The sequence below is a fragment of the Equus quagga genome, chromosome 10, assembly GCF_021613505.1.
Source record: "Equus quagga isolate Etosha38 chromosome 10, UCLA_HA_Equagga_1.0, whole genome shotgun sequence".
Lineage (NCBI taxonomy): Eukaryota > Metazoa > Chordata > Mammalia > Perissodactyla > Equidae > Equus > Equus quagga.
The window spans coordinates 104,601,391-104,627,316 of NC_060276.1; the positions used below are offsets into that span (position 1 = coordinate 104,601,391).

At 41.4% G+C, this 25,926-nt stretch overlaps 1 protein-coding gene across 1 annotated transcript in view; it reads right to left on the minus strand.

Annotated features, from left to right (window-relative positions):
* Positions 1 to 1,433: 1,433 nt before the first annotated feature.
* PTCHD1 (patched domain containing 1) overlaps positions 1,434 to 25,926 on the minus strand; it is a 54,200-nt gene continuing 29,707 nt past the window's right edge. Inside the window, exons 2-3 of the mRNA XM_046673538.1 lie at positions 17,338 to 17,998; positions 1,434 to 5,639 (exon numbers count right to left, since the gene is read on the minus strand). Coding sequence (XP_046529494.1) covers positions 3,985 to 5,639; positions 17,338 to 17,998 — 2,316 coding nt within the window. The 3' untranslated portion in view covers positions 1,434 to 3,984. The remainder of the gene's footprint in view (positions 5,640 to 17,337; positions 17,999 to 25,926) is intronic.

Here is a 25,926-nt window from a genome sequence, read left to right on the forward strand (position 1 = left end):
GCTTACATCCTGAGCCCTAGTGCTACTGTGTGGGATCGACACATTACAAATAATGCCTTGAGTTCCTTCTCTACACCACACCTTGCCATGAATGCTTTCCGAACATCACCTCACTTAATCCTTATGGTAAATCTGCAACGTCACTCAAATGTAGGCTCTCTGAGGGCATTTATTTTTTATCTGATTTGTTCACTGCTGTCCCCAGTCTCTAGAACAGTATCGGGGTGATATTAGGCACTCAGTAAGTATTTGCTGAATTTAAAGATAGTTGCTGTTATTATCCCCATTTTACAGATGAGAAAACAGAGATTCACAGAGGTCAAACACTACTACAAGCTGCAGGACTACTTTAATAGGATCTGAAGGAATAAAGCCATAATGAGGAGGATACCATTTGTGTTCAAGAGGCTTTGCCTCACGCCACACCCCCAAGGCGGCTGCCCAGCCCATCTGTTCTTGAGAGAGACACAGCCAAGCTCCACTGCTGGGGCTGGAGAAAAGTGGTACCATGGCCCCAGAATGCTGCTTAGAACAATTGGGTAGTGGTTAGTTAAAATAAAAGGGTTAACAAGGGCCTTGTTTAGAGCAGTATATTGCATAAATAACTATATCCATGGAAGATGGCATCTGATTATCTCACTTCTGACTAAAAATTGAGAGGGTAAAAATGGTAGGAAAGGCGGGAGCAAAACAAGCAAACACGAACAAACACACACCACAAACCAAAGCAAAGCAAAACAAAACCCAGAAACCCAAAACCCAACCAAAGCAAAACTATGAACTGGAACAATGGAGAGGGAGTTTCATGAGGGTTTGTCTTCTTTTTTCTGTGGAACAAATGTACTCCTTTTAGCCTGAGGAGCCTTCATGCTACTTGTTGGACCATTAGTTAAGGACTAAACAATAATGCCCTATTTCAAGTATCATTTCTTTCTTGCAAACCCTAAGTTTGTTGTGAATTTATGTATTCTGCTCAATGAGAGAATATCACCCTTACCCTGACTTTTCTTTTCTTTTTCTTATGAATGGCCAAGAAAGCCTAAGTAACACAGGATTTTTAGTTGATTAGGAGAAATATTTTTGATGAATGGAATATTTTCTTTGGTAAACAAATAACAAACACCAACTCAAAACCAACCAAATAAGTTTCTTTGGTAAAGTGAACATTAATGTCTTGGTTGGAATAATTGAATAATAAAACTTTTGCAAGTGTTTGCTCGGATCATTCCTTCCCTCTTTATAGCAATTGAAAAAGTAAAACTTCATGAAGTAAAGACTTAAATTTTATGGCGATGTAACTCTGAGTTACTTCTAAAGTGTCTGCTCCATGGTGGGGCTAAACCAATGCTGTCAGAGCAATAATCAACAATCAGTATTAACAAATAAATAATAATGATCTAACAATAAATAATAAGTAATCAATCTTGGCATGCAGAGTCCCCCAGTGAAAAAATTCATTCCACAGTCAGAATTCCGTAAGCTTTGATTTCAAGTGCTGAAAAGAAGTTGACAAGGTTGAAAATGCCCTTCATTTAAAAATACAATATCTCAAGGTATACAGAGACTCAATCAAGTTGGAAAACTACTATCTGTCATAAAACAAAGTTCCACAGTAAGTCATTCTGGTTGACCAAATTGAATGATTAAATTCTCAACAAAACCCACTTAATTGGTGTGTGTGTTGTATCAGTTTTGTGGAGTCACTTTAACCCAAGGTGCTCCACGTGGCCGACACGAAATCAATGGCTGATTTAGAACACACTGTTCAGAAAATGATTTAGCAACATATGATTTAAGAATAAAACCAATCCCCTCTTCAGCTGTATTTTATAAATAATAGCCTAGTTGCAGGCCCCTTGGAGAGAGAATTGATCGCAAATCTATTATGCGAACTTGCCCTTTTGCGAGGACTGTACTTGTCCTCAGATTAAAGCTCATTGTCTTCTAGTTGAGTGCATAACACGGTATGATCGCTTAGTGTGTCTGCAGGAGAGATTCAACAAGTGTGTAATGCACTAGCTACGATCCCCTGCACATGTATTTAGAACTGTGTGAACAACAGTACATGAAAGAGAAAGCACAGGTTTGCACTTGGTGTGGTTACATCTGAATCATTTGGGCATTTTTGCTGTTTAGAAAGACAAGGGCAAACCTAAATCCCAAACATTATCCAGACATTAAAAAAAAAAGTCTGCCTTGTGGCCAATAAAATCCTACATTCCTTCCTTGGAAATGTACTTTGAAGGGAGTAATAGCCCTCTTATGAGAAAATCTAAAATTGGCCCGCCCTGTCTTAGGCATGCTAAAATGATGGAAACCCTCTAGTGGTGTGACCCTGGGTGAGTCTCTTTATTCTCCTAGGTCTCAGTTTCTTCCTCTGCGGAGGATGGGGAAGTTGCACAGTACATCCGCTAAGGTCCAGCAAGGTAAGGTGCTTTTGGGAGCTTACCACTATATATGTCTAAATAAGCTACATCTCTAAAAGGGAAACATATTGTAGACATTTGCCTCAAATGTGACCAGGTTTTAGCTTCATTTTTATAGACTTAAAGAAATGCAGGGGTCTGGGGTAACATACACAGCCTCTTCAGATCAAACCATTTCTGTTTAGATCTTGTAGATACTGCAGGTCAACAATAGGAACATCTAGGCTCGTTAATGTACAGAAGGGCCGTGCAGTGAAGTAGAGGGGCACCAACAAAGGGGTGGGGGGTGGACCAGGAAGATGAAAGTGCAGCCAGTTTAGCAGGAAAGTCACTGTCATCATTGGTAGATCTGCATTGGTGTTTACATCTTCCAGTCATTTCCATCTGTTTCCCTTGCAGCCCTTTATCTCCCTGCCTGCACTTTTATGAAGCTTCTCAGTTTCAGGACTTACACTTGCTAAAGAACTTTCTTTTCTCCCCTGTGTCTCTGAGCAGGCATGTCTCATAGCGAAGGCAGACTGGCACTACAAGTTGGAAGCTATGGCAAATAACCATTTCAGTGTTCATTTCTCCTTCCTTAGCTATGTGTGGGCAGATGTTTCTGGGCATCCATGCAAAAAACGCATGTAGGGCCAAACCATAAACAGCTGTACCAGCTGGCCATCTTTTTGTTAAAATGGAAACACTGTCTCTGGGTACAAGTAGACACCTGCTTTTCCTCCATCATGCCAGGTATTTGGGTTTGGCTCTGTGGTTTTTAGTACTCAGAGCCTCCTGCCAAAAAAGCTGTAACTAATAAAGCAGATCCATTTGATGACAAGCAACAAGATATTCCAAAATAGAATTGCCCCAACTCTGCAATGTTGGAGCTGTCATTGGTTTAAAGGTCTATTAACCAAACCACACAAATGTCATAAGTATATTGATGGGGGGATATGATAAATTCATTCTAGACAACAAGACTGCCTTACCTGGGTAAATTTAGGGGTGACTCAATTTCAGTCTGTGGGTGATGGCCACTCTACCATGTGTCTGCTTCAGAGGTTCTGGTTTGCTTTTGCTGGCCAGAACTTTCACAAGCATCTCCTTGGGGTGTTGGGGAGCTAGATGAGACGGCTAAGACCTCAAACCACATTCCCTGCCTGGAGCTACTGCTCTGCAGAAGTTCTGGAAGCCTTATTGTTTGAACAATGCTTAAAGCTATTTCTGCCTTGGCAGCTGACCTTTCAATCGGTAGGTTTTTGTCACAATACCAGCAACATCTGCAGTGTGAATAAAATAGGATTCTGCTTGCTAATAAGCTTTCTTCTTTTTGATCTTAGTTTAAGAGACTATAAGTCTCCTAGGGTGTGTGTGTGTGTGTGTGTAAATTCTCTCTGATAACAACCTTTTGTTTTAACGATTGAAAATATGCAATGCCCATATCCCCCCCTTGTCTTTACTTTTTTGGCAATGCCTGTTTCTTATCCTTAAGAAAGAACACCTTCAATTTGTTTCATTAACATAATCTCTTTGCTCTTGATAAGACCTAGGGTGAAAATATAACAAGCAGAAACTATCACACTGTTGTAATTTGGTCAACCACTCGGGTACTATCAATATCCACCATTTCTACACACTCAATTTCCTCCCGGTTTTCAGGATTTTTCTTCTCTTTCCGTTTTTTCTTAGAGGGTGGCAGGAAAGTCAGTATCACAGGTAAAATGGCAAAGCAGTGAAAGAAGGTGACAAATGCTATTAAAAACAAGCACCTGAACAGTGTACAGGTCAGATTTGAAGGCACAGCTGCGAGAGGAATCAGACCAACAATATAGCAGAGGTAACTCTGTAAAATAGCTACCCCGTGCACTTCCAGGGCATTTTTTACCCATTTAGTTCTTGTGAAATCCTTGCCCAGAACAAATGTGGATAACAGTGGAGCACAATTGTCAATTGTGTAGTTAATTCCATAAATTAAGCATAGCACAGAAATGCAGTCCAGTTCTACTTTCCATAATGTCATGAAACCTATAACTCCAAACTCCACGGACACAACCGTTAGAGTAAGCCAGACATTAATCAGAGAATCTGCCACCAGGAATGCCGAGAAGAAGAGCAGGAACAAAGCACTGATGCAGGAGTTGTGCAGGGGGGCTCCCAGAGAGGCGGCATATCGATCCATGTACACAAAGGATGGGTTGAAAACAATGAACTTCACCTTGGAGGTGACAGAAAGTCTCCTCAGGGTCTCCAGGAGATCATAGAGTTCTTCTCTGTTCGTTTCCATGGTCTTGGCCACCAAAAACATTCGGGAGGCCACTACATCGACCTCATCATTGTACTTTTTAGAGAAGATGATGTCCTCTTGAAAATGTGAAAATTGGGGGGCTTTCAGGAAGGAATTCCTCAACATGTCTGTGAAATTTTTCTTAGGCAAGCCAGTGGACACATTGAGTTTCCGAAGGTAATTTAAATAGCTCTCAAACCAGGATATCCGCACAAACCCCTTGGTGTATTCTAGCACATCCTCTTGGACACTAGTGTTCCAGTATTCTATGGACTCATATATGTAAAACCCAATCACCGGACTGTAGTTGCTAAAGTACTTTTGCTGGGCAGTAGTGTACTCAATGGTTTGCGTTGCAGTTGCTACAATGTTACTAAGGTCTGACCCTTCACTGACCTGCAGATAGCCCATTAAGGCAAAGGAAATATAAATAAGGTAAAAGAGAATTACAAAAGGCTTGACATAGGTGTTGGTTATCCAGTCACAGTAATAGCGTTTGAGGAAACATACCAATAGGTGACTCTCGTAAGTGTTCGCTTCCTCGCCCTCAGTTGTGTCCTCGCTGAATCTGGCTGTCAGGAGAAACCTGTACCATGCCGGCTTCTCCTGCAATGCCTCAGGCTTTGGGACTTTTCTACAGAAGATACTATGCTGGTAATTGTTTTCTATGTAGCCAGTGAATACCAGGCTGGAACCATAAAACGAGAGTACATAGAGGTAGTTGAAGAAGATTGCAATACAGGAATTGCAGCAGAAAATCCTGGCTGCCTCAATGTTCGTGAAAGGGCTGGCCCCTATGCCAAAGGTGACCAGGTACATGGCAGTGGTGAGAGAAAAGGAGAGCATGGAGTCTGCATAGACTGCTGCAGTTCTCTCTTTAACATGTTGGTCTTCTCTAGTTTTCCTCCAGGAGGATAACATTTCAAAAGTCCCATATAGTCCATGACCTGAGGGGGCAGAAAAAGACCAGATCAAAAGTTTAAAAGACTAGTCTCTTTAAAGAGAGAAACCAACTTGGTCATGGGGAACTACTGGGTTGAAGGAAATATAACCAGCCCTGGTGGTGACAGATGACAGGCCAGTGAGTTCTCCTGAGGGGAGAGAGACCTATGTTTCTGTGAACCATAAACGTTAGTGGACAGTGAAAGGGCAGAGAGAAGAGCTAAGATCTTCATGCTTCCCTCTGGCTTAAGAAAGCTGGGTGGACTTTTGCCTATAGAAAGCTGGGTAGACTTGTGCCTCTGTCTCTTGGGGATTTTATACATCGATAGTTTAGGGTCGTAGTATTGTTTGCAGCCTATTTGTTTCCCTTGGTTGTTGGAACAGTCCAGAGAAGATGCCTGGCAAGTCATCATTTTGCTTGTCATCCCCACAAGTCTGGCTAGAGGTCAGCACAGAGGAAGGCAGTGGGCAGAGGGTTCTGAGTTACTAACATCTCATCACCTCATTTAAGTTTGGCCAAGTGGAGGGCTTTAGGGAGAAAGAAGCACTGTATTTAATTTGAGCCTTGACAGGAACCTAAATCACAGCGTCCTTTTTTTTTCTTCCCCAAGTATCAGTGCAGGAAGCAATAAATCTGAGAAACAGAGGGAAGCAAAATAAGTAGGAACAAGTTTGAGTGAACAGGAAAGATGAAAGAAGGAACAAGATTCATATGAACTCTCCCTGCAATTGACAAAAATTAAAATTCAGGTTGAAGGTTTATGGCTTGCATTTTCTCTTCAGGGATCTGTCTGACCAATTTTGGTTGCTCACAGATGACGTATCAAGCAGGCGGTGACTCTTCTGGCTTCTCTGCACTGTTTGGCAATGGCCTCTGAGGGAGAGAGCCAGATCAGTAACCTCTTTCTTTAACTACTTAGTGCCTGCCTCCTTGGTTAGTATTCCAGTAACACTGGAATAGCAGAGGTACAATAAGTACCCATGTTTTGACTCTATTCTACCGCCTGAGACCAGATCTAGCTTGACTTCTCTCACCTCTCCTGGTTGGAGCCAGACACTTCCTCAATGGGCCTCTCTAGGTTTCCAGGCCACTGCAACATTGAAAAGCCCACCAGAATGACCCATTGTGGCTTTTGATAACCCCGTCTTGGCACGGGCATCAGCAGATCTAATTTTCTGCTTCTATGCCTTGGCATATTCAATCCCATTATTGAAGATAATAAAATCTTTACCCTGTGGTACAATAGTCTTGTTTTTAAAAAGGAATTTAAAATCTCCAGCCAAGCGTAATGCTGAGTGAAGTGAGTCACTGTTATCTTGTGTATACAATAACTGAGAGCACGTCTTCCCTCGTGCCCAGGCTGGTATTTATATCCTTACTGTGAAGTCTTGGCCTCAAACCCAAATGCCCATTTCATAGTTATGATATAGGCCTGTTTCCTCAGAGGGATTTGGCATCTATCTTAATTTACTAGGCACCGTTTTATAGCCACTTGTAGAGGTCAGGTCAAGACTGTCAATTTGATAACTAGCACTGTGGCCCCTATTAAACTGGAGGCACCTAAACTCCCCGGACATGAAGTAAAAAGTGCACTCGTTGATTGGCATACTGTTGTTAATCATGTTTTAGATAGTTAACATTTTAATGTCTAGTCTCAGAAAGGAAAACTACTTATGAAGTATGTTTCCACTGTGTTCTCAGGAAGGACCACCCAACCTTTGATTAAAAGCAACCAATTCCTTGACAATGAGGGTAAAAAGAGAATTAATACCTCCGAGGTATCAAACAATATCGACCATTTTATGCGGAGCCATGTCGACTAAGTTCTGGTGGGCGAAATACACTTTAGAGTTTCACTGAAAATGGCAAATGGAAGTTTTCACAGTGTTTACTTGTCAGAAACAAACAAAAAAAGTTTTAAAACAAGGCTTTAGTACTGAGTCATTAAATATGGTAAGACAATAAGGGTGCATATAGCAGGATTAGAATTAGTCATATAGTAGAATTTAAATCTGTTTTGCAGTCCTTTTTTTTTTAAATGGGTGTGATATTTTGTAATGACATTATCTGACCTTGACTCTTGTTGGAAAATACAATAGGAATCCATTTCTTACCTTGCTGTTGAATAATCTGAGAAGCTAACTGAGAAAAGTAATTTGAATTAACAGAGTTATTAGGTGAAGAGTGAGGCTTGAGGGTCCAGAAAGAAAATAATCAAACTCAAGGAAGGGTAGAAGTGGGCTGTTAACTTGTATTTTGGGTTCTGTTGCTGCATTTTAAATGCCTTGTCCTTCTATAGTTTGATCATTTTTATTGAGCCCTGACTTTTGCATGTGTTTTTGATTCTGGGGGAGCTCCAGAAAGAATTCTAATTTTATTCTTAGGGGATTTTGGAAATGATGCCTTTCCTTCATTCCTCTTGGTACACAAGTGTGCATGCAGACACTCAGGCCTGAAGCAGAGGCCCTCAGAAAGAATATGTTCTACCTGATCACTTGGCATTTGTTGCTAGTCATCATTGGCCTTGCCTCCCAAGGCCCCCACAACCATTCCTGATAGGCCAGATTCTTATTTCTCAAGCCACACCTCTCTAACAGATGCCTATATCTTAAACCCGAAACTGGAGATGTGCTGTAGCTTTGAAGAGCTCTTTGGATTTCAAGGACAACTACCTACGCCATTACTGGGCCTCTTTCCTGAAGCCCAGTCAATCAAAAGAGGGATGAATGCCAACATAGCTGTGGGTGCCTCCCAGGGATTAACAGCCTGGAGTGCCTAGCTGGCACTAGATCTGATTCACAGCTGGGTATTTATGTTGAAGAGGTTGGTCTGTTACCCTAAAAGAAAGCTGAACTGTGGGGCCCCTGTTTCCTGGCCTGGACTCAAGGGGAGACCTATTCCAAGAGCCTTAGGACATGAGGAATGCCCTTCCCCTGGGATGCCTGCTCTGCCCATAATTACAGCCTGGTTCCCTTTGGTTTTGGCTTTCAAGTGTATCCTTTTAAAGGCACCGCCCTCTGGGACAGTGGTCTCCTGAAGTAGCTTCCCTTAGGTCTGGGGAATGGGACAGAGAATAGAGATGGGGAGGCAGTAAAAAGGAAAAGATAGGTAGGTGGATTTCACAGAGGAAACTGCTTCACACTTTTTCCTCCAGCCCTGGCCTTATCTTTTATAGCCACTTCAGAAACTGGGCCAATGGAAATCAAGGAAAGACAGGGAAAAAGGACTTAGGTAGGTTCTGTTCCTCTCCACTTTCCTCTTTCAGCAGGTGCCTCCCTTCTTTAACATCACCATCATCCATTGTTCTCTTAACTTTGGGGCTGGGGTCCAGCAAGCAGGACTCTGAGACCAAATCTTAGAGATGTAGGCAAACACATAGCGCATGTGGATTGAAGATACTTTTCAGAGGTATGGCTGTTGTTTCCCCCATGTTTAAAAGGTGCTTTGAAAGCAAGAGTATTGCTGTTTGCTTTGCACTCTAGTTTTTAAATTTTCTCTAGGATGTCAGAGCTCTATAAGCTTCTCTATTAAATCTGACCAAGGGGTCTATGTCATTGGCACAAAGCATCACTTCAGCAAGGGACCATTTTCCAGCTCCAATGTTCCGAGCCTGTTCTTGAGGACTCCCTGGTAACAGCACTCATGTGGGGAGCTACCTAAACATGAAGTTCCATACAGATTTAGCCCTTGGTGACCAGAGGCCCTGTGGTGGTAATGGGAGCTGGGGCTCATCATTGGAGGGGCAGGTCCACAGCCCAAGACCTGGAAATAAAAGACTGCATCATAGTGAGCATGTCAGGAACTGACCAACATCCCAGGCCGTTCCCCCTCTTACAGTCACAGTATTTAAGGCTGAAGAATTGCCAAAGGGAACTGTTAAACACCACATACTGATGCTATCAAATTCTGAGGATAAAGAAGCTTTTAAAGTATTCACTTGTCTTTTAAAAGCACATTCAAGATGTTTGTTTCTATTTTGGTTCATTGCATGTCTGTATAGTTACATGCCTATCAGTATGTGTCAAGACACACACAGAGGTCCAAGTTCTAATTATTCATGAGTGAATGCTTTGAGACAACGCGGGCTTTTAGCCAGGCCCTGGGATAGGGACGGTAGAGCTCTTCACCAATGTTCAGACATAATTTGTACCAGGAGTGCAATTTAAATTTTATTAACAGTAGACTTTGGGATTGTCATCTAGTAAAATCAAATACTAAAGGATTTAGGCTAATAATTTTTCATCTTTTCCAAAGAATTTTATATCTTTATGTGCAGTTAACTTTCAGGCTTTGGAGCCAATGAAGAGAAAAAGCAGTACAAATGATAAATAACACTAATAGTGGGAAAATCTCAACTGGCTAATCCTCCAGTCACTTAGGGTGAGTCTCAGGAACTCTTACAGATTAAATCTCACTCTCACGCAGACCCTTTTCTGGGGCCTGACCAAAGCCTCCAGGGTTGTTTATAATCCACTAACGCAGGAATCCACTAACGAATAGTTGAGAGTTAACCTAACTTTACCCAGTAGATATACTTCTGGAAAGTTGTTCACAAAGTGAATCATATTTTAAATGTATTTAATGGTTTTGCTCCCAGAGGCAGACTAGGTGATTTGTTTAATTTTTTTTTTTTTAGATTTTTTTTATTTTTTCCTTTTTCTCCCCAAAGCCCCCCAGTACATAGTTGTATATTTCTCGTGGGTTCTTCTAGTTGTGGCATGTGGGACGCTGCCCCAGCGTGGTCCGATGAGCAGTGCCATGTCTGCGCCCAGGATTCGAACCAACGAATCACTGGGCCGCCTGCAGCGGAGCGCGCGAACCCAACCACTCGGCCACGGGGCCAGCCCTGTTTAATTTTTTTGTCAATGAATAATCACAAGCAAATTGATCTACTTTGTATAGTTTGATTTTGTAAGGCAAATTTTTCTTTAGGCCCAGATTCTTCCACCTTCCCCAGCACACACAGCCACAGCACAAAGGCTGATGCCTTTGGACGCTCCTCACATTTTAATCCTTTTCATACTAGCAGGATTTCCTCATCCTGAGTTCCTAAAAGTAAGGAAGAGCTGAGAAGACGGGGAGGTGAAATGGGATGGCTTGTTGATGGATGATCGTTCAGTTTCAATGCAAAAACATTTAACATCAGGAGACAATGAAGCCATTTATAGCATGCCTGGGCAGTGCCAAATTTCATATATGGAAATATAATCACTACATTCTTCTAGAAAATCCATAGAGCATAATGAATGCATAAGCAAAATCTGCTTAAAACATATTTTATTCTTAGACGAGCTTCACTAAGTAGCTCATGTTTATAAAATGCTTTCCTTACAATGACATTCACATAAATTCATGATTTTTGTTTTTTTTTGAGAAGAAATTTAAAGTGTATATATGTCTGGGTTGAGTAACATCTATTTTCAGGGAGAAGTTCATTAATTGGGTTACATTTACACTTTGGCAGTTATAAACATTTACTTTCTATGCTGAATTGTTTGGTTTATCACAGCCTGTTTTGTCTCACAGTTAAGAGTGAGAGGAAAGGTGTACTCTGCTTAAGTTAGATGGATGCTCACATCAGGGGAATACACACATCTTATTCTTTCTACCAGAGACCTGTCACATTCTGGTAATTCTAATCACAGCATTGGATTTTAATCTGAGAAATGATTTTTCCTTCACTAGAGAGCTGCAAATAAGAGTCCAAGAAATGAATTTGCTAATAGCTCTTCCTTGCTTAAAGATAAGGTCTTGAGATAATGAGTGTGTGTGCACTATATAAAATCAGTGTGTGCAAATGTGGCCCATAATATATGCTATGGACATTGTGTAAGATCTTTTCATATAGAAGACATATGTAATATATAAATATATGTATATATGACATATCCTATTTAACATATTTTTATATATTTACATATAAAATGTGTGTATACTATATAATATATAAATAAATACATAGTATTTATCAAACATTCAAACAATATACACTACATATGTTATAAACACATAAAACACATATATATGCACATGAACTTACTATATATCATATTAGATATGATAGATAATATAGCTAATGTGATATATATTATGCACCCAGATCACACACACACACACACACATAATGAATAGTAGGCTGATGTGAAATTAACTTTACTGGTGAGAAAGAGAAATGCTTGTGCTGCTACATCAGTCAATGCAGAGAAGGGGCTAGAATCCCTCTCTTAGGTTCCTACATTTTGGTTCTTGGCTGAAGTAGCCTAGGTGAAATGCAGGATTTCCTTGATAATGACTATGAATCTGCTTGCATTGTGAGCTCCTGTAGAACCATCTGGTCCAGACTGCCCGGCCCCAGCAGTGACTTTCTGAGGTGCTAGTCCAAATGCAACACCAAACTAGGTGTTTCTCCTCATGGTTTATTTTTACCAGCTCAGTGTCCTGATGTTGCCTCCTGCTGCCTGACCTTCATGAAATCTGCCATTCCCCCATTCCCTAGACTAGGTGGCTTGACCACCCAGAGGATACCCAGGAGACTTGCTTCAAAGAGGAAGCACCCTTGCATCCCTCTGCCTAACTGAGCTCTGCCTTCCTGGACCTGAGCCCCTAGTCCTATTCTTGTCTTCCTTTATGGTTAAGAATAGAATAATAAAACATGTCATGTTCCGTCTCCCCAAACCTACTTCTCCCCACCAACCCCTTACTGTAATATGATTGGTAGAGCATAAAAATAAAAGTATAAGAACTATCCATAAAACTAGATTATACAATCTCCTTGTAAATTAGTCCCACAATGACCATAGGCCATTACAAAAATGATATTCAGGAAAAAAAAACCTTTGAAAATATCATATGGAATTAGTCTCTTACTTTAAATCAGATATAAACAAAAATGGGAACAAGACCCCTATAAACCAGTTTTTTCCCTAGAAACTACTAAATCTATTAGTGATTTATATCTAAGTAGAGTATTTCCACGGCACTCTAATATACTTCTACTCCATCATGTAGATTGTCATATTGTTGCAAATAATGGACTTCTACAATAATGTATTAGCTTGAACCATGAGAAATTACTGCTTTTATAGTTCAAAAATGGTGTGATATTGGTACCAATTTTGTAGGTCAAAAATGGTTGAATACTGGCAATTTCATATGGTTTGAACTTCATTATTGTCTGGCTGATTTTTCCTGCCATGTTTCTCATGAATTTAGAAATATACCAGAATACTCATCAGGAAAGCAAAAACTTTCATATTTGCTTAAGTTTAGAGCAAAAATAAATGAGTTCCAACTTCTCAGAACTAAATTTCTTGTACAAGGACTTTTACCCCTTTATAAGCCTAAACTCCATATACTGCATCATATTCCAGGTGGCATCAAATGAGAACAAATTCTTGGAGAACTGAACCGGATCTTTTAATTTCTATTAAATATAGATAATCTAAGAATATATATCTGAAAGAAGCCAAACATCCTTGCTATTATTCTCCTCCTAGCACTTAATCACATCCTTTCTTCCTTTCCTACTCTTGAATTTGAATGGCCTGGCTGGATAATTCAGAAGGAAGAGGGCACCCTGGATTGACATTTGACTTTCTCAAAATCCCAAACATTTCAAATGGCTTGAAGAATATTTTTTCATCTCATCCGATCTCTGAGGCTCTTGTATCTTGATAAATGCAAAGCAACCCTTATAAATTAGATTACCACAGAAAAACTAATATCCAACCTATCTTTCACCACACTTCAATTCTCCCTTTTTAGCTGGTCAGAATGTACATGAAGCAACAAATCTTCCAGATGAAGAAGGAAGAAAACTTTCCTTCTGTTCCCTTCTATATTCTCCAGCATTCCATTCCTTTCCTGATTTGTGTCTGATCAGCAAAGCTGTGGAAATATTAAGCCTGTAAAGAGAGCTTGCACGTACAAAACCTATGCCAATTTTTAAAATCATACCCAAATGTAGGAGAATGGTATAAATCCTCATTCTTGTAAAGGAAATTCCATAATGGATTAAAATGATGAGTGAGTATCATATATTTACAAGTGGCAGTTCAAGTACCTCAATATGTGATATCAATATAGTTTGAAAGGAAAGCGTATTACTTTATGCATAAGGGGTATGGATGAAATAAACTCTTTTCCAAATTATAGTAACTAAAAAATGTCAATGAGCATTTATAATACTGTAGACCTTTAAGGATTTCAGCTCTAAATAAACTGATCTGACTCATATGGACAGGGGTTTTGGCAGAAGTGGGTTTGTCTAATATGCATGACACTGATTAAAAACATTCTAAATCATGATGTATCTATGCTTACATCATTGCCAAAATGATTCATCTGTGTAGGATATATTCTTATTGCCAGAGATGTCACGTATCATCTTGGCTAGAAATACACAGTCACATCCCATTATGGTGAACTCTCAGAGTTTATCCAAATTCTTTCCTATTCTGGAATTTTGTCAGGTTAATACTGCTTGACACACGTGGTCTTAAAATTTTCCATTCTAAATCTACTGCCATTTTGGCATTTGGCTGGATCTGGCCTTATGTGACCGGCATCACACTGAGAATGTTTAGTTTGTTGAATTTTAAATCTATAATGTTTACCACATTATAGACCTATTGTCGGCCAAGGAAATGTCTGCATTAGAGACTTTTTCTAAGATACTTTTCCTTCTAAATGAGGTCATATATTTTAAAATTTTTATTTCATATTGTACTTATATAACATAGAAAATCAAGAAGTTTTGCTTAAATCTGCTTAGTTTAAGCATAGCCATTTTATATTATAGACAGGCAAATTTAAAAACTGGACAGTATATTGCCTCATAGTACAAAACCCTTAGCACTGCATTTCTTCTTGGTCATTTGAAATATTTATTGGCATTTTAGGATTGGTCATCAAAAAACCAGAATTAAACATTGGCCCTGAATGCAGCCTTTAGGAACGTGCTCTTGCTTATATTTCGTTTTATAATCGAACTCTGAGAATGAAGAGTTTATCTGAGAAATACAGAAGGGCAACCATCCTAAATCCAGGCACTGTTGGCTTTATGAGCATATTAAGCACCCATTACATGGTGCAAAGTATTTATTGCAAATGGGCCTTAGCTACTAAAATGCGTAGCTTCCTTTCATGTTGCGACTAAGTAATTTGAGATCTCTTTGGGCTGAAAATGTACAGAAAGGTTGCATACTGACTGTCAGCAGGGAAAACTGCCATCAAGTCAATGCATGTAACATTCCTCGCAAATTGCAAGCAAGGGAGTACTGGGCACCTGCAGCGCCTGGTCTCTTTCACCACAAACGCCAAGTTTTTCTGAATTGAACTCTGACGTCAAGATCAGTGGTACCTGGTCCCTGTGGAGTTGTGGCACTACTATTTCTGGATTTGTTTTTTAAAGACACTCCCCTGCTAACAGCATCTTTCCATCTCTAACGTCCTTCTCTGCACCAATACTATCTGGTATATTCCTTTCTGTATTGACTTTTACTTACAATATTTAAAACTTCTTTAAAAAGTACAAAAATCAGCTCTAAGAAATTTTAAATCTTGCAATTTATTTTACTTATTAAAATTAAATTAAAGAAGTTTTGAATATTTAATTTCATTTTACTTAGTGAATTGAGTTTTCAGTGAAATTAATTTTAAGAAGTTTTGAATATTACTATTTTATTTTACTTAACAATATATTTTAAGAAGCTCTAAATATAATAATTTTATTTTACTTAATACAATTAGTTTTTAGGGAGTTTTAAATGTTTTATCATACTTTGAGCTCACTGGTAACTACCCAGAGTGTCATAAAACCAGGAACGATAGTCCTTTTTCTAGCTCTGACATCTTTTTTTCCTCACCTTAAGAACCTTACGATCTCCCTTCAGTCCCCCACCCTTTTCTTATTCCTGTTTATCTTCCTCACACAAAAACAATCACAACAAAAAAACCCCACTGTATTTTTAAAATGAAAAGCTGAAAAAAAACCCCAAGCATGTGACTAATCATGAGCAAAACATCTTAATTTAAATCTTGACTCAAGCCTCTGTGGAAGCGTCTAATACCCAGTCCTTACTCACTCTTCAAGGAACCGCCCTGTATTCCACAACCGACCCACATCGTCTTGGGGTTATTTTAAAGAGGCAAGGCATGCTGCCTTATTAACAGAGTGAATTCAGGAAGAAGTGCAGCAGCCTCCTTCTCTGTTGTGTTCGGCAGTGATGAGTAAACTGATCTGGTAAATTTGCAGCTTGCTCACTCTCTGCACAGTGCCCCACTTTTTCACAAAAGCTACTAGTATATGTTTATTGCCTTGGTCTAAATTCCCACAGGCCGCAGAGCATCAGGGCGGCATGGAGTTCTGTGGCCTTGCAGCCCTGCCAGGCCTGCTTATCATTTAACCACAATGCAGCTGAGACTTCCCGAGTACATTCTTTTCTTTTCTACTCCCCCTAAACAGGGAATAAGGCATACTAATGAACTCAACCATAGTTATTTCTCAGTCAACGAAAAATGCCACTTCATTTGTCATGTCAGTATCTGATTCCAAATGACATTTTAATTTTGCTAAAGGAATTGATGAGAAGCTGCCACAGGAAAGGGGGAAAGCTAACTGTTTGAATCCTTGGCCAGCAAGAACCCTGCCATCAGGCTTGCTGGGCATGCCATCTTCAATAGCAGATGGACAGAGCAACTGAGGTTATATTGTGACTGCTATGGCTTTGTTTTGACCATTATTTCTATCAGGAAATTCCTGCAGCCCCCAAGAGAGAATATACTGGGATTCTCACACCACCATTTTTAAACATTCTCCTGAGTTCATAGCAAGGACAGGAAAAAAGTTACCTTCTTATTTATGTCACACTTTTTGCTTTCAAAGTTCTTGTACTAAATTTATCATGTCCTTTTGTGTGATGTTCACATCCACTCTATCCATAGGGTGAGGAAACTGAGGATAGCAGATATTATCAGTGCCCTACTCATGTGCCCTCCCATTCACCATTCTTGAGCTCACTGAAGGCTTCTTACTACAAATACTGGTAACCTGAGGGATTTCTCCAGCTACAGAAATGTGCTCGGTCTTCCCTGGGAAGTGCTTGGGAGTTAATGACTCTGAGGAGAGCCCTCAATGAAGCATACACAGGGTTTCTGGGTACACAGCCAAGCTTCCAGCTTCCTGGCCCTTCAAGGAGGACCTCTTTGAGGAGTGTTCTACAAGGTCTCTCAAAGATCCCTCGTGGGATTGAGCCTCAGGTGCCCACAGCAGTACCCTGCTCATTAACATCCCTGGAATTGTCTTCCTTCCCTGTCTCATGTCCTCACTCCCATACTGGGGCTTCCTGGGCTCACCTCCCACATAAACTACTTGTATCTAAATCCTTGTCTCAAAGTCTGCTTCTGGGAAAGCCCAACCTAAGACACTGGGCCACAGAGAAGATTAATATCTGCTGAATACCACACAGCTACTTAATGGAGAACCAGAGCTGGAACCCAGGACGTTGGACTTCTGGCATATTTACCAGATAAAGTTGCTTCTTGCTGACCACCAGCACTTTATAGAATTGGTCCCAGGACTTCTGGGCAAGAGGAAGACACTATAAACAAAACAAAGTTGTTAGATGACTACTCCTTGCTTTTTAGGAACCCGGTCACTACCGCCAGCAGGAGAAAACAGAAAAATGAAGGGTAGTAATTACCTAGCATGACGAAAGGGACTCCCAGGAAGGTGGAATTGTATTTTCCACCGGTAAGATTGATGATCCCGGCCGCAGTGAGAGTGGCCAGGCTTATGGTCACCAACCCGAGCAGGCCTAGCCAGGGTTTGCTGCGGACGCAGTCCTGCATAGAGCAGCAGAGGATAGCCATGGTGACCACCAGGATCAGGCTGGTGACCAGGTAACGTTCCGATACGCGGCTGGTCTTCTGGAAATCTTCCCTCAGCGAGGAGGACGTGTAAGGGTACATTTTGACTTTGCCGTTGGATTTCTGGAACAGTCGGACGGTGTCACAGAAGCTGGACTCCCACCTCTCGGCCACCATGTCATTGAGACTGTTGATTGACTGTAGGTAGTAGGTGAGCTGGACAGCCTCTGCAGACTTCACCCGGTCCTTGCTGTGCACAGTGACGCCTCCAAGCTGGTGCCCGTTGTACACTGCTCTCCCATCCTTTAAGTGAGTGATAGGGTATGTGATAGCAAAATTGGTCCGGTTGGTGGCCCGAGCATTCTTTAGCTCCTCCAGAACATGCACTATGTCATCCACGATGCAAGTCTTATCGTTATTCAGGATACATATGTGGGCGAACGTGTAATTAAAACCAGGCCTTGGAACCTGGATCCTGGTCACAGCGGCATGCAACTATGGGGAAAAAAAGGAAAGTCAGTGTTTATTACCAAAAATAAGACATTAATAAGTGACATTAGCTCTGTGGATTCAAATATCTCTATTTTTTTGGGGGGGGGGTCACTGATGCCATCTCTAAGCTAAAGCGTTCAAATGCAATGTTATAACCTTACATCAGAAATGGGTAGTAAGGATGCAAAACACACATTTAACTAGTGGTCCTCACAGTGTGGTCCCTGGAGCAGCAGCATCAGCACAATCTGGGAACTTGTCAGAAATGAAAATTCTCAGGCCCCACCTCAGACCTGGTAAATCCGAATCTCTGGGGTGGAGTCCAGGAATCTGAGTTTTCACAAGCCCGCCAGGGGATTCTAATACAGCTTAAGTTTGAGAAGCTCTGGGTTAAAGTATCAACATTATTTCCACATGTTGGGTTATTTGTAACTCACTTGGTCTATAAATGTCTGAAAATCTTATATACATCGACCATTCACTCTCCCTCCTGAAAGTGTAATGTAAAAAGTGAACTAAGGGGGCCGGCCCTGTGGCTGCGTGGTTAAGTTCACGCGCTCTGCCTCGGCAGCCCAGGGTTTCACAGGTTCGGATCCTGGGCGCAGGCATGGCACCGCTCATCAGGCCATGCTGAGGCGGCATCCCATATAGCACAACCAGAGGCACTCACAACTAGAATATACAACTACGTACTGGGGGGCTTTGGGAGAAGAAGAAGGAAAAAGAAAAAGATTGGCAACAGTCGTTAGCTCAGGTGCCAATCTTTAAAAAAAAAAAAAAAGTGAACTAAGGTGCAATTCCAAGTGCAGAGGCCCTCCGCAGCCCTGTCCCTTGCTGCCGATTTGTAGGGCAGCTAAATGATTTCCATCCAATTCAATCATTCCGTGCTGTAAAAGACAAGAGGTTCACCTTGAGGGCCCTTGTATACTCTGACTTTCCTCGTCTGCTTATATGGGATGTGAGCTGTAACTGCAAGAGCCTGGCTGGGAATCATGCTAAAGTAGCACAGTGCGATTTATTCCACACACCTCGCCTAAGTCAAAGTTGCCATGCCCAGGTTCTGTATGCCTGCAATCAAAGTGCACATGGGAACACAAGCACTCATTTAACAGCCCCGACTACATGCCAGGCACAGTTCTAGGCCCTTTATACAGATTCATCCATTTAATCCTTACAAGAAACTATGAAGTAAGTACAAGCACTAGCCTCATTTTACAGACAAGGAAACTGACACACAGAGAAGCCAAGTCACTTGCCCAAGGTCACACACATACGAGGAGAGAGAGCTGGACTATACCAGGCAGTCTGGCTCCAGAACCCATGCCTCTAGCCCCTCACCATAGGTTGGCAATGCCAGCAACTGAATGAAGGTTCTTGCTAGCAACTAATTCCTGAACTTGTGCTTTTACCGCCCCACGCCTAAAAAATCACAAGTGCTCAAGTTCAGATATATAGGAGTGTGTGTAATCTATAGTCTAAGGTGAGAAAAATAAGGCCTTCTCTCTGTGAAATATTGCTAGTCTGCAAAATGAGACCAATGGTAGACATGTAGTTGAGTGTTAAGTGAATGAGTGCGTCTAGGACCGTGCCTAGCACTGAGTGGGCTTTCCCAAGAGCAGAGATAGCCATCATTGCATATCTGATGAATGAAGAAGAACACTTCATGCCTAAAGGGAATAAAGCTTAACATCCAGAGTTGCCATAGTGTGGCTGTGCCATTATAACTCATAAACATCTGAGCGTCTCCATGACCCTGATATATTTTCTCTTAAATCTGCTCTAGATGGATTATTTGCTAAGACATTTTGCTGTGCATGTGCCAGGGTGAGTGGGATATTTATTATGCTTTTTGAAAATGTCTGAGGTGCACCAGCTGTCAGAGTCCTTTAGTTAGCTCAGAGCATGAGCTGTTAATCCTAATTCTCAGTACTCCCTCCCCTAAATCTCCTTATGGGCACCAACTCCAGGTTCAGGAAACACTTCATTGTATTACGTCCCGTTTAAATATTTTGAGTTCTTTCCTTCATACGCGCACGTGTGCACATACACACACACACACACACACACACACACTCTTGATTTCCCAGAGATACCTAGGAGACAATTTTCACAAAACTCTAACCATATGCTAAATTTTTGTTTTGATGCTTTGAGATTAATGATGAGCAAAATGCCTTCAGTGGTTTTAAACTGTGAGAATGTGTATTCATCCATTCTTTTCTAAGCATAGCCCAATGAATTTTGATTAAAAGAACTCTTAACTACAAAAAAAAAATCAAAAATATAAAAGGTTATTTTGGAGGAGAGAACCAAGAGGAATTTAAAGACAAGACAGAGTTTTGATAAGAGTTAAAAGATACTTTGGGGAAAGATTCAGAATAGGCTAGAAAAGGAGTGGTATTGAAAGCATGCATATGTGTAATATTTAGTGCATTGTTTGTTCCCATGAACAGTCTAATAAATCTCCCTTAGAGTGATTACTAAATATGTCAAGAGAAAAAGATTGCCAAATAAGATGGTGTTAAGCCACAGGGCTGAACCCAATTATAGCAAGGGGATATTTTCCATCCATTCTCTAAGGCGACCCATGCCCTGCTGGGTGCGGAGTTGTAAACTACTTAATGATCTACCAACTCTGCAGATCTACTGCAATGACCCCTGGGACCACAGACTAAAGAAAAGGACACTATGTTAACTCCTGTATCACCACATCATAGGAAGGAGGCTTGGAAAATGAGAATGTTACTGAAGTTTGAGAGGGAAGGTTTCTTAACTCTCAGTACCAGAGCTGCTGTGAGATGCAGCTGCTTTGAATTTCTGATGGAGAGGTGGGTAGATAGAACATGTGTTACTCTTGCCTCTGAGTGGCAGGGAAATGCTGAGTGACAAAGCAGCCAGAGAGGAGGTGGCTGAGGCCACCCACCTGGCAGGGAGAGTCTGTGGGATTCTACTGTGGGATAAGAGGTGAGAATACAATAAGAGACATGGGAAAGGAGAATCTGTGACTTCTGAAACTACTCAGTTCTGATCTTTGGTTCTTACAACTACACATCAAGTACACACACAATCTACTCTTGGCTGTCCATATAGCCATGGGCAGACACACTGCACATGTTACCTGGACATCTACCTGTATCAGGTTTTAGAAGGCACTAGTGTGCTTTCCTAAAGGAGCCCCAACCAGCACAGTAGAGACATGAGTAGGTCTCCTTAGATATATTCACAGCGAAAAAAGGAACCCAGAGTTCGAAGCTATGCTTTTTTGGGCTTTATACTTACTTTTAATTTCTGCAGTGAAAAAGAAAAGGTAAAAATGTTGACAACTTAATTTACAGTGATTTCATCTTTGCCTTTTTATTTTTAAAGGTATGCTTTTTGGTGAGGAAGATTGGCCCTGAGGTAACATGTGTTGCTAATCTTCCTCTTTTGTTTTCTCCCCAAAGCCCCAGTACACAGCTGTATATCCTAGTTGTGAGTCATGCTAGTTCTTCTATGTGGGCTGCTGCCGCAGCGTGGCTTGATGAGGGGTGTGTAGGTCCATGCCCAGGATCTGAACTGGCGAACCCTGGGCTGCCAAGAGGAGGATGTGAACTTAACCAATGGGCCATGGGGCCAGCCCCCTCACCTTTGCCTTTAAATTAATCCTTGCTCTTGGGGGCAGAATAGGGAAAGACAGACAGGAAGACATCTAAACATGGTCGTGAAATGGTGACCATGACACCTCAGTCCACAAAATGGACAGCCTCAATTCACACAAGCTTGTTACTGAGCTAAGCAAGTGACCCTCTTCTCAGAAAAGGAGGGGAAAATGACAAAGTAACAGTTCGGACCCTTCATATAGTCTGAATCTGTCTTGTGAATCAACATATGATCCATGTTTCTATAAAAATGTATAGCTTTTGGATTATTCCCTCAACACACATTCAGTGAGTACTCATTAAATCTACTGTGTTGTCAATAATAGGATAATTTCCCCGAATTTAGGGTGCTCACACTCACACATGGAAAATCACACACATAAGAGATACAACATCGAAAAGAAAGGAAAGATCCTAACAGTAGACACCACCAAGAGCTCTGTACCAGTAAAGCCTAATCCAGTGGCAATCCCGATCACAACATTTTTTATTATTGTATTTGCTGCCAAAGAGGCCAGAACTGAATGTTAAATTGAGATTCATTCTAAGGCTCTGAACATATTGTTTAAATTGTTAGCTTCTTTGCTCTCCTCACCCCTCAGGTTAAGGATGATGATAGTAACAAGTCTGCTAAGTAATTTCTATGCAGTTTTAAAACTTTATTCAATATAAGACTCTATGGAAATGATTAAATCATTATTCCCATTTTATAGCTGGAGCAATTGAGGCCTAGAGAATGTCAGTAACTTACCTAAGATGACTCAGTAAGTAAAGGGCAGATGCAGGATTCTAAATCAGGCCTCACTCCAGAGTGGGACACTTAGCCCTAGACCAGCACGACTTTAGAACTTGAGTGAGGATGAAGAAGTGTCAGCCCACCTGGTTCAAACGACCGGCCATGGATATGACTGAGCTGTAGGGCAGCCACACTTGGGGATCTGGGTCCGTCAAGAGAGATCAGAAATAATCCAAACAGGCAAACCTCATCTTTAGACGGCAACATTACATGCCAATATTAACAGGTAATGAAGGGGATGGGTTTTGAGCTTACTGACTTTTCTTGTTCTCCATCCAGCCTCTGTACTTGCCAAATAAAACTGTTCAAAGACAGGCTTACCAAGAAAAAAGGCCGTGGAGCACAATAGAATCCAGTGATACGAAGTTTTGGCTTCAAGTCTGGCTGCTTAGGTAGGAGTGTCAGAGACCCTAGGAATGTCACTCTACTTCTTGAGGTCTCAGATTTTTCAGTAAAAAAGGAGGTTTGTTTAGCTAATCTTTACAGACAGATCTTTTTGGTTCTAACACGACGTAATTCTAAGATGAGTGACATCCATAAACTATACAATCAGATCCTGGGTGAGAGAAAGTTAACTTAATAAATATCAATTTGAGATTTATTATGTCTGCTTGAAGTATGCTTTTCCAACACATTGAAGTTCTTTTTAGGTCAATGACATCTGATAGTAGATGAAATCCAGAAAGAAAACAGAAAAAAAAAGGTTCCCTTCTCCGAGTGATTTCCCGTTCTCGGGAGGCACTGGCTCTTATAATCCCCTTCTGCCAGAGCCTGGGACAAAGCCAGTGTGTGCTGCCGGTCACGACAGGCCAGAGTCTAATTTCCTCTCTGCCTCTCCTTGGCACACTCAGATCTTCCTCAGAAGACAGCAGGGGCACCTTGTAGAGGAGAGTACAGAAGGGATCTGTGGGGAAGGAGGTGTCTGCTCCTGAGCAGTGATTAACATAGGAAAAATACCTGTGGGTTCAGAGGATCTTTTACAATACCTTTCAGTTCCTTTTGTATTTGTTTCTTGTTGAAAAGGGGGGGAAGTAAGGCAGGAAGCCCACTCAGCCAGGCAGGGCAGTTAACACCTCAAGCTGTCCCCCAGCAATCTCACCTGTGAGGGGAGACTCAGAGGAAGTGGGGGCTCCCCAGATCCCCAGGGGGAGTCAGTGTGATGATATCACCTTTATGGGCTGTCTTCCCTTCCTTGTCTCACCTTCCCGCCCCCTCCTTCCACCACTCCCAAATAAGCTGCATACATTAAAACAATTTAAAAAGGGAGGTTGTGGGTTTGCCTTTCTGACCTACATCATTTGCCCCCAAATATTACCTTCAAGATGACACTAAATCAAAATTGCTTAAAAAATGCTTTCAAGGAATATCTGCTTTTCACCCCCAAATAAAATGTTTTCTTCACTGAATCCCTCCAAATTCCAGGTCTTGATCTGGGTCTATATTCTGCCACTGTAAATGGGTAGGAACTGACTGGCAAGGTATCCTCACCCAGGACACAAGCAAACACCTTGAAGTGGATGGATCTGGTCTCCGCAGTTCATCAATTACGCTAGCTCCCTCAGTGTTATGTTCTGTCTTTGCATGATCTCACTCTCACCCACTCTCTTTCCTCTTCTTTTAATAGAAATGCATTACATCAGAACACCAGAAGTCGCAAGTTGGGGATTGTTACCGTGATTCATTTGTAGTGCAGCCAAAAGCAAGTTAGTCATCCCTTAATAAGTGAACAGAAATATCATTCTGCCTTTGAAACATTACATGTTTGGAGGACACCAAATTTAAGCTGTGGAGATAGTCAAACAAGTGACTATCTATCCACACGCTTCATCTGTACATGTGTGCCTGGTGTCATGCTGACCTGCTCCAGTGACAAAAGACAAATGATTACCTGTGTCAGTACTGTAGTGCCAGTGCAGGTCTGGGAGAGTGGAATGTTTCTGTTTTTCTCCTTGCTTTACCAGGGGGTAAACACTCTCATTGCGGGTGTTGACACTAAAAAGCAGCCAAGACAGCCTCACATTGTAATTCCCTGAACAGGCTGTTTGTCTTTGCAGCCTTGGCTGAAAAAACAATGCAGCTTTGGATTTGAAGCAAATAAATATGAGATTTCTGAAACAAAAAATAGTAATGATGAAGGAAAAAGCAGCTACAACATCTCGTGGCAACTTTTGCCTGATTCCATGTTGGTCTGGAGAAGAAAGAATGTGGTGAGCCACAGGTCTAATACTTTCTTTTCCCCCATAATCTGGGAGAAAATTTCACTTGGTCTCGATTGCAAAAAAAAAAAAAAAAAAAATTCCTTGATATCATGAAGACCCCTGGAAATCTGTAAAGTTAAACTTTCTGATTAGAATGGTTATTTTTTAATCCTGCTGTCCTCACTTGACTATCGAGGTTAAGCTTAAACTCTGGTTGAGCAAGTTTGTGGGTCATGAGATTTGCTGGGTAACTTTAAAAGGACAGGATGCTCTCGGAAATGGGAAAATGTTAGAACTGACTGGCTAAGAGGCAAAGAGAGGTCCCAAGAAGCCAAACGCCTGAGGAACAGGCAGCAGCCATTTTAAGACTTGGTCAGGAGACCACAAATAACTATGCAAGGGACAGAAAAGACAGGATGTCAAGGACATCCACGTCTGGAGAAGAACTGTGGACCTGAGTGGGAAGAGCACTGGATCAGGAGTCAGAAGACTTCAGTTTGAGTCCTGGTTCTGTGTCTTGCTGGTCACATGAGTTAGAGATTTAAAAATGCACTTTTGAAAACATATATCATGCCGCTTCCCTGTTCTAAATCCTCCAATGGTTCCCCATTGTGCCGAGAGCAAAACCCAAGTCCCAACTGTAGCCAACAAGGTGGTATATTACCCTTGCTGATCTCTCCAAACGCCTGTCTCAACAGGCCCCAGTCACGCTGCCCATCTTTTGATTTTGCCTAGGATGTATTTCTTCCAGATAGCCTCACTTGCTTCACTCTCCCGCTCAAGTGTAATCATTTTCCCTGATCCTACCCCAATTTAAAAGATGGCATCCCTTGCCATCACCATCATCTTTGCTTGTTTTAAATTTTCCATGGCACCAATTATGGCATGACATTAAGTTATCTGTTTCTTTTGTTTCTTTGTTCAGCTGCCCCCGCTAGAATATGAGTTGTGCCATGCTGCAGTGTTGGTCTGTTTGGTCTGCTTCTACATCTCCATTGTCTAGAACAGTTCCTGGAACACATACTCAACGGTTATGGATTAAACATATGAATATAATAATCTTGTGAGTGGATGGATTTTAGTCTGTCTCATGGACATGATGAGGGCCAAATGAAGTGATGGATGTGCATGCGTTTTGTAAACTCTAGGGCTACACAAATGTAGTTATTACACGGCAGGGCAGCATGGAATGGTATCTCGTCTGGTTAGTGTCTTACAGCTGTCTGGACATAACCCTAGAATTGATTCCTGATGCTCCTGGAGGCCCTGAGCTTTCCGGGGATTGGACAACATGTACTT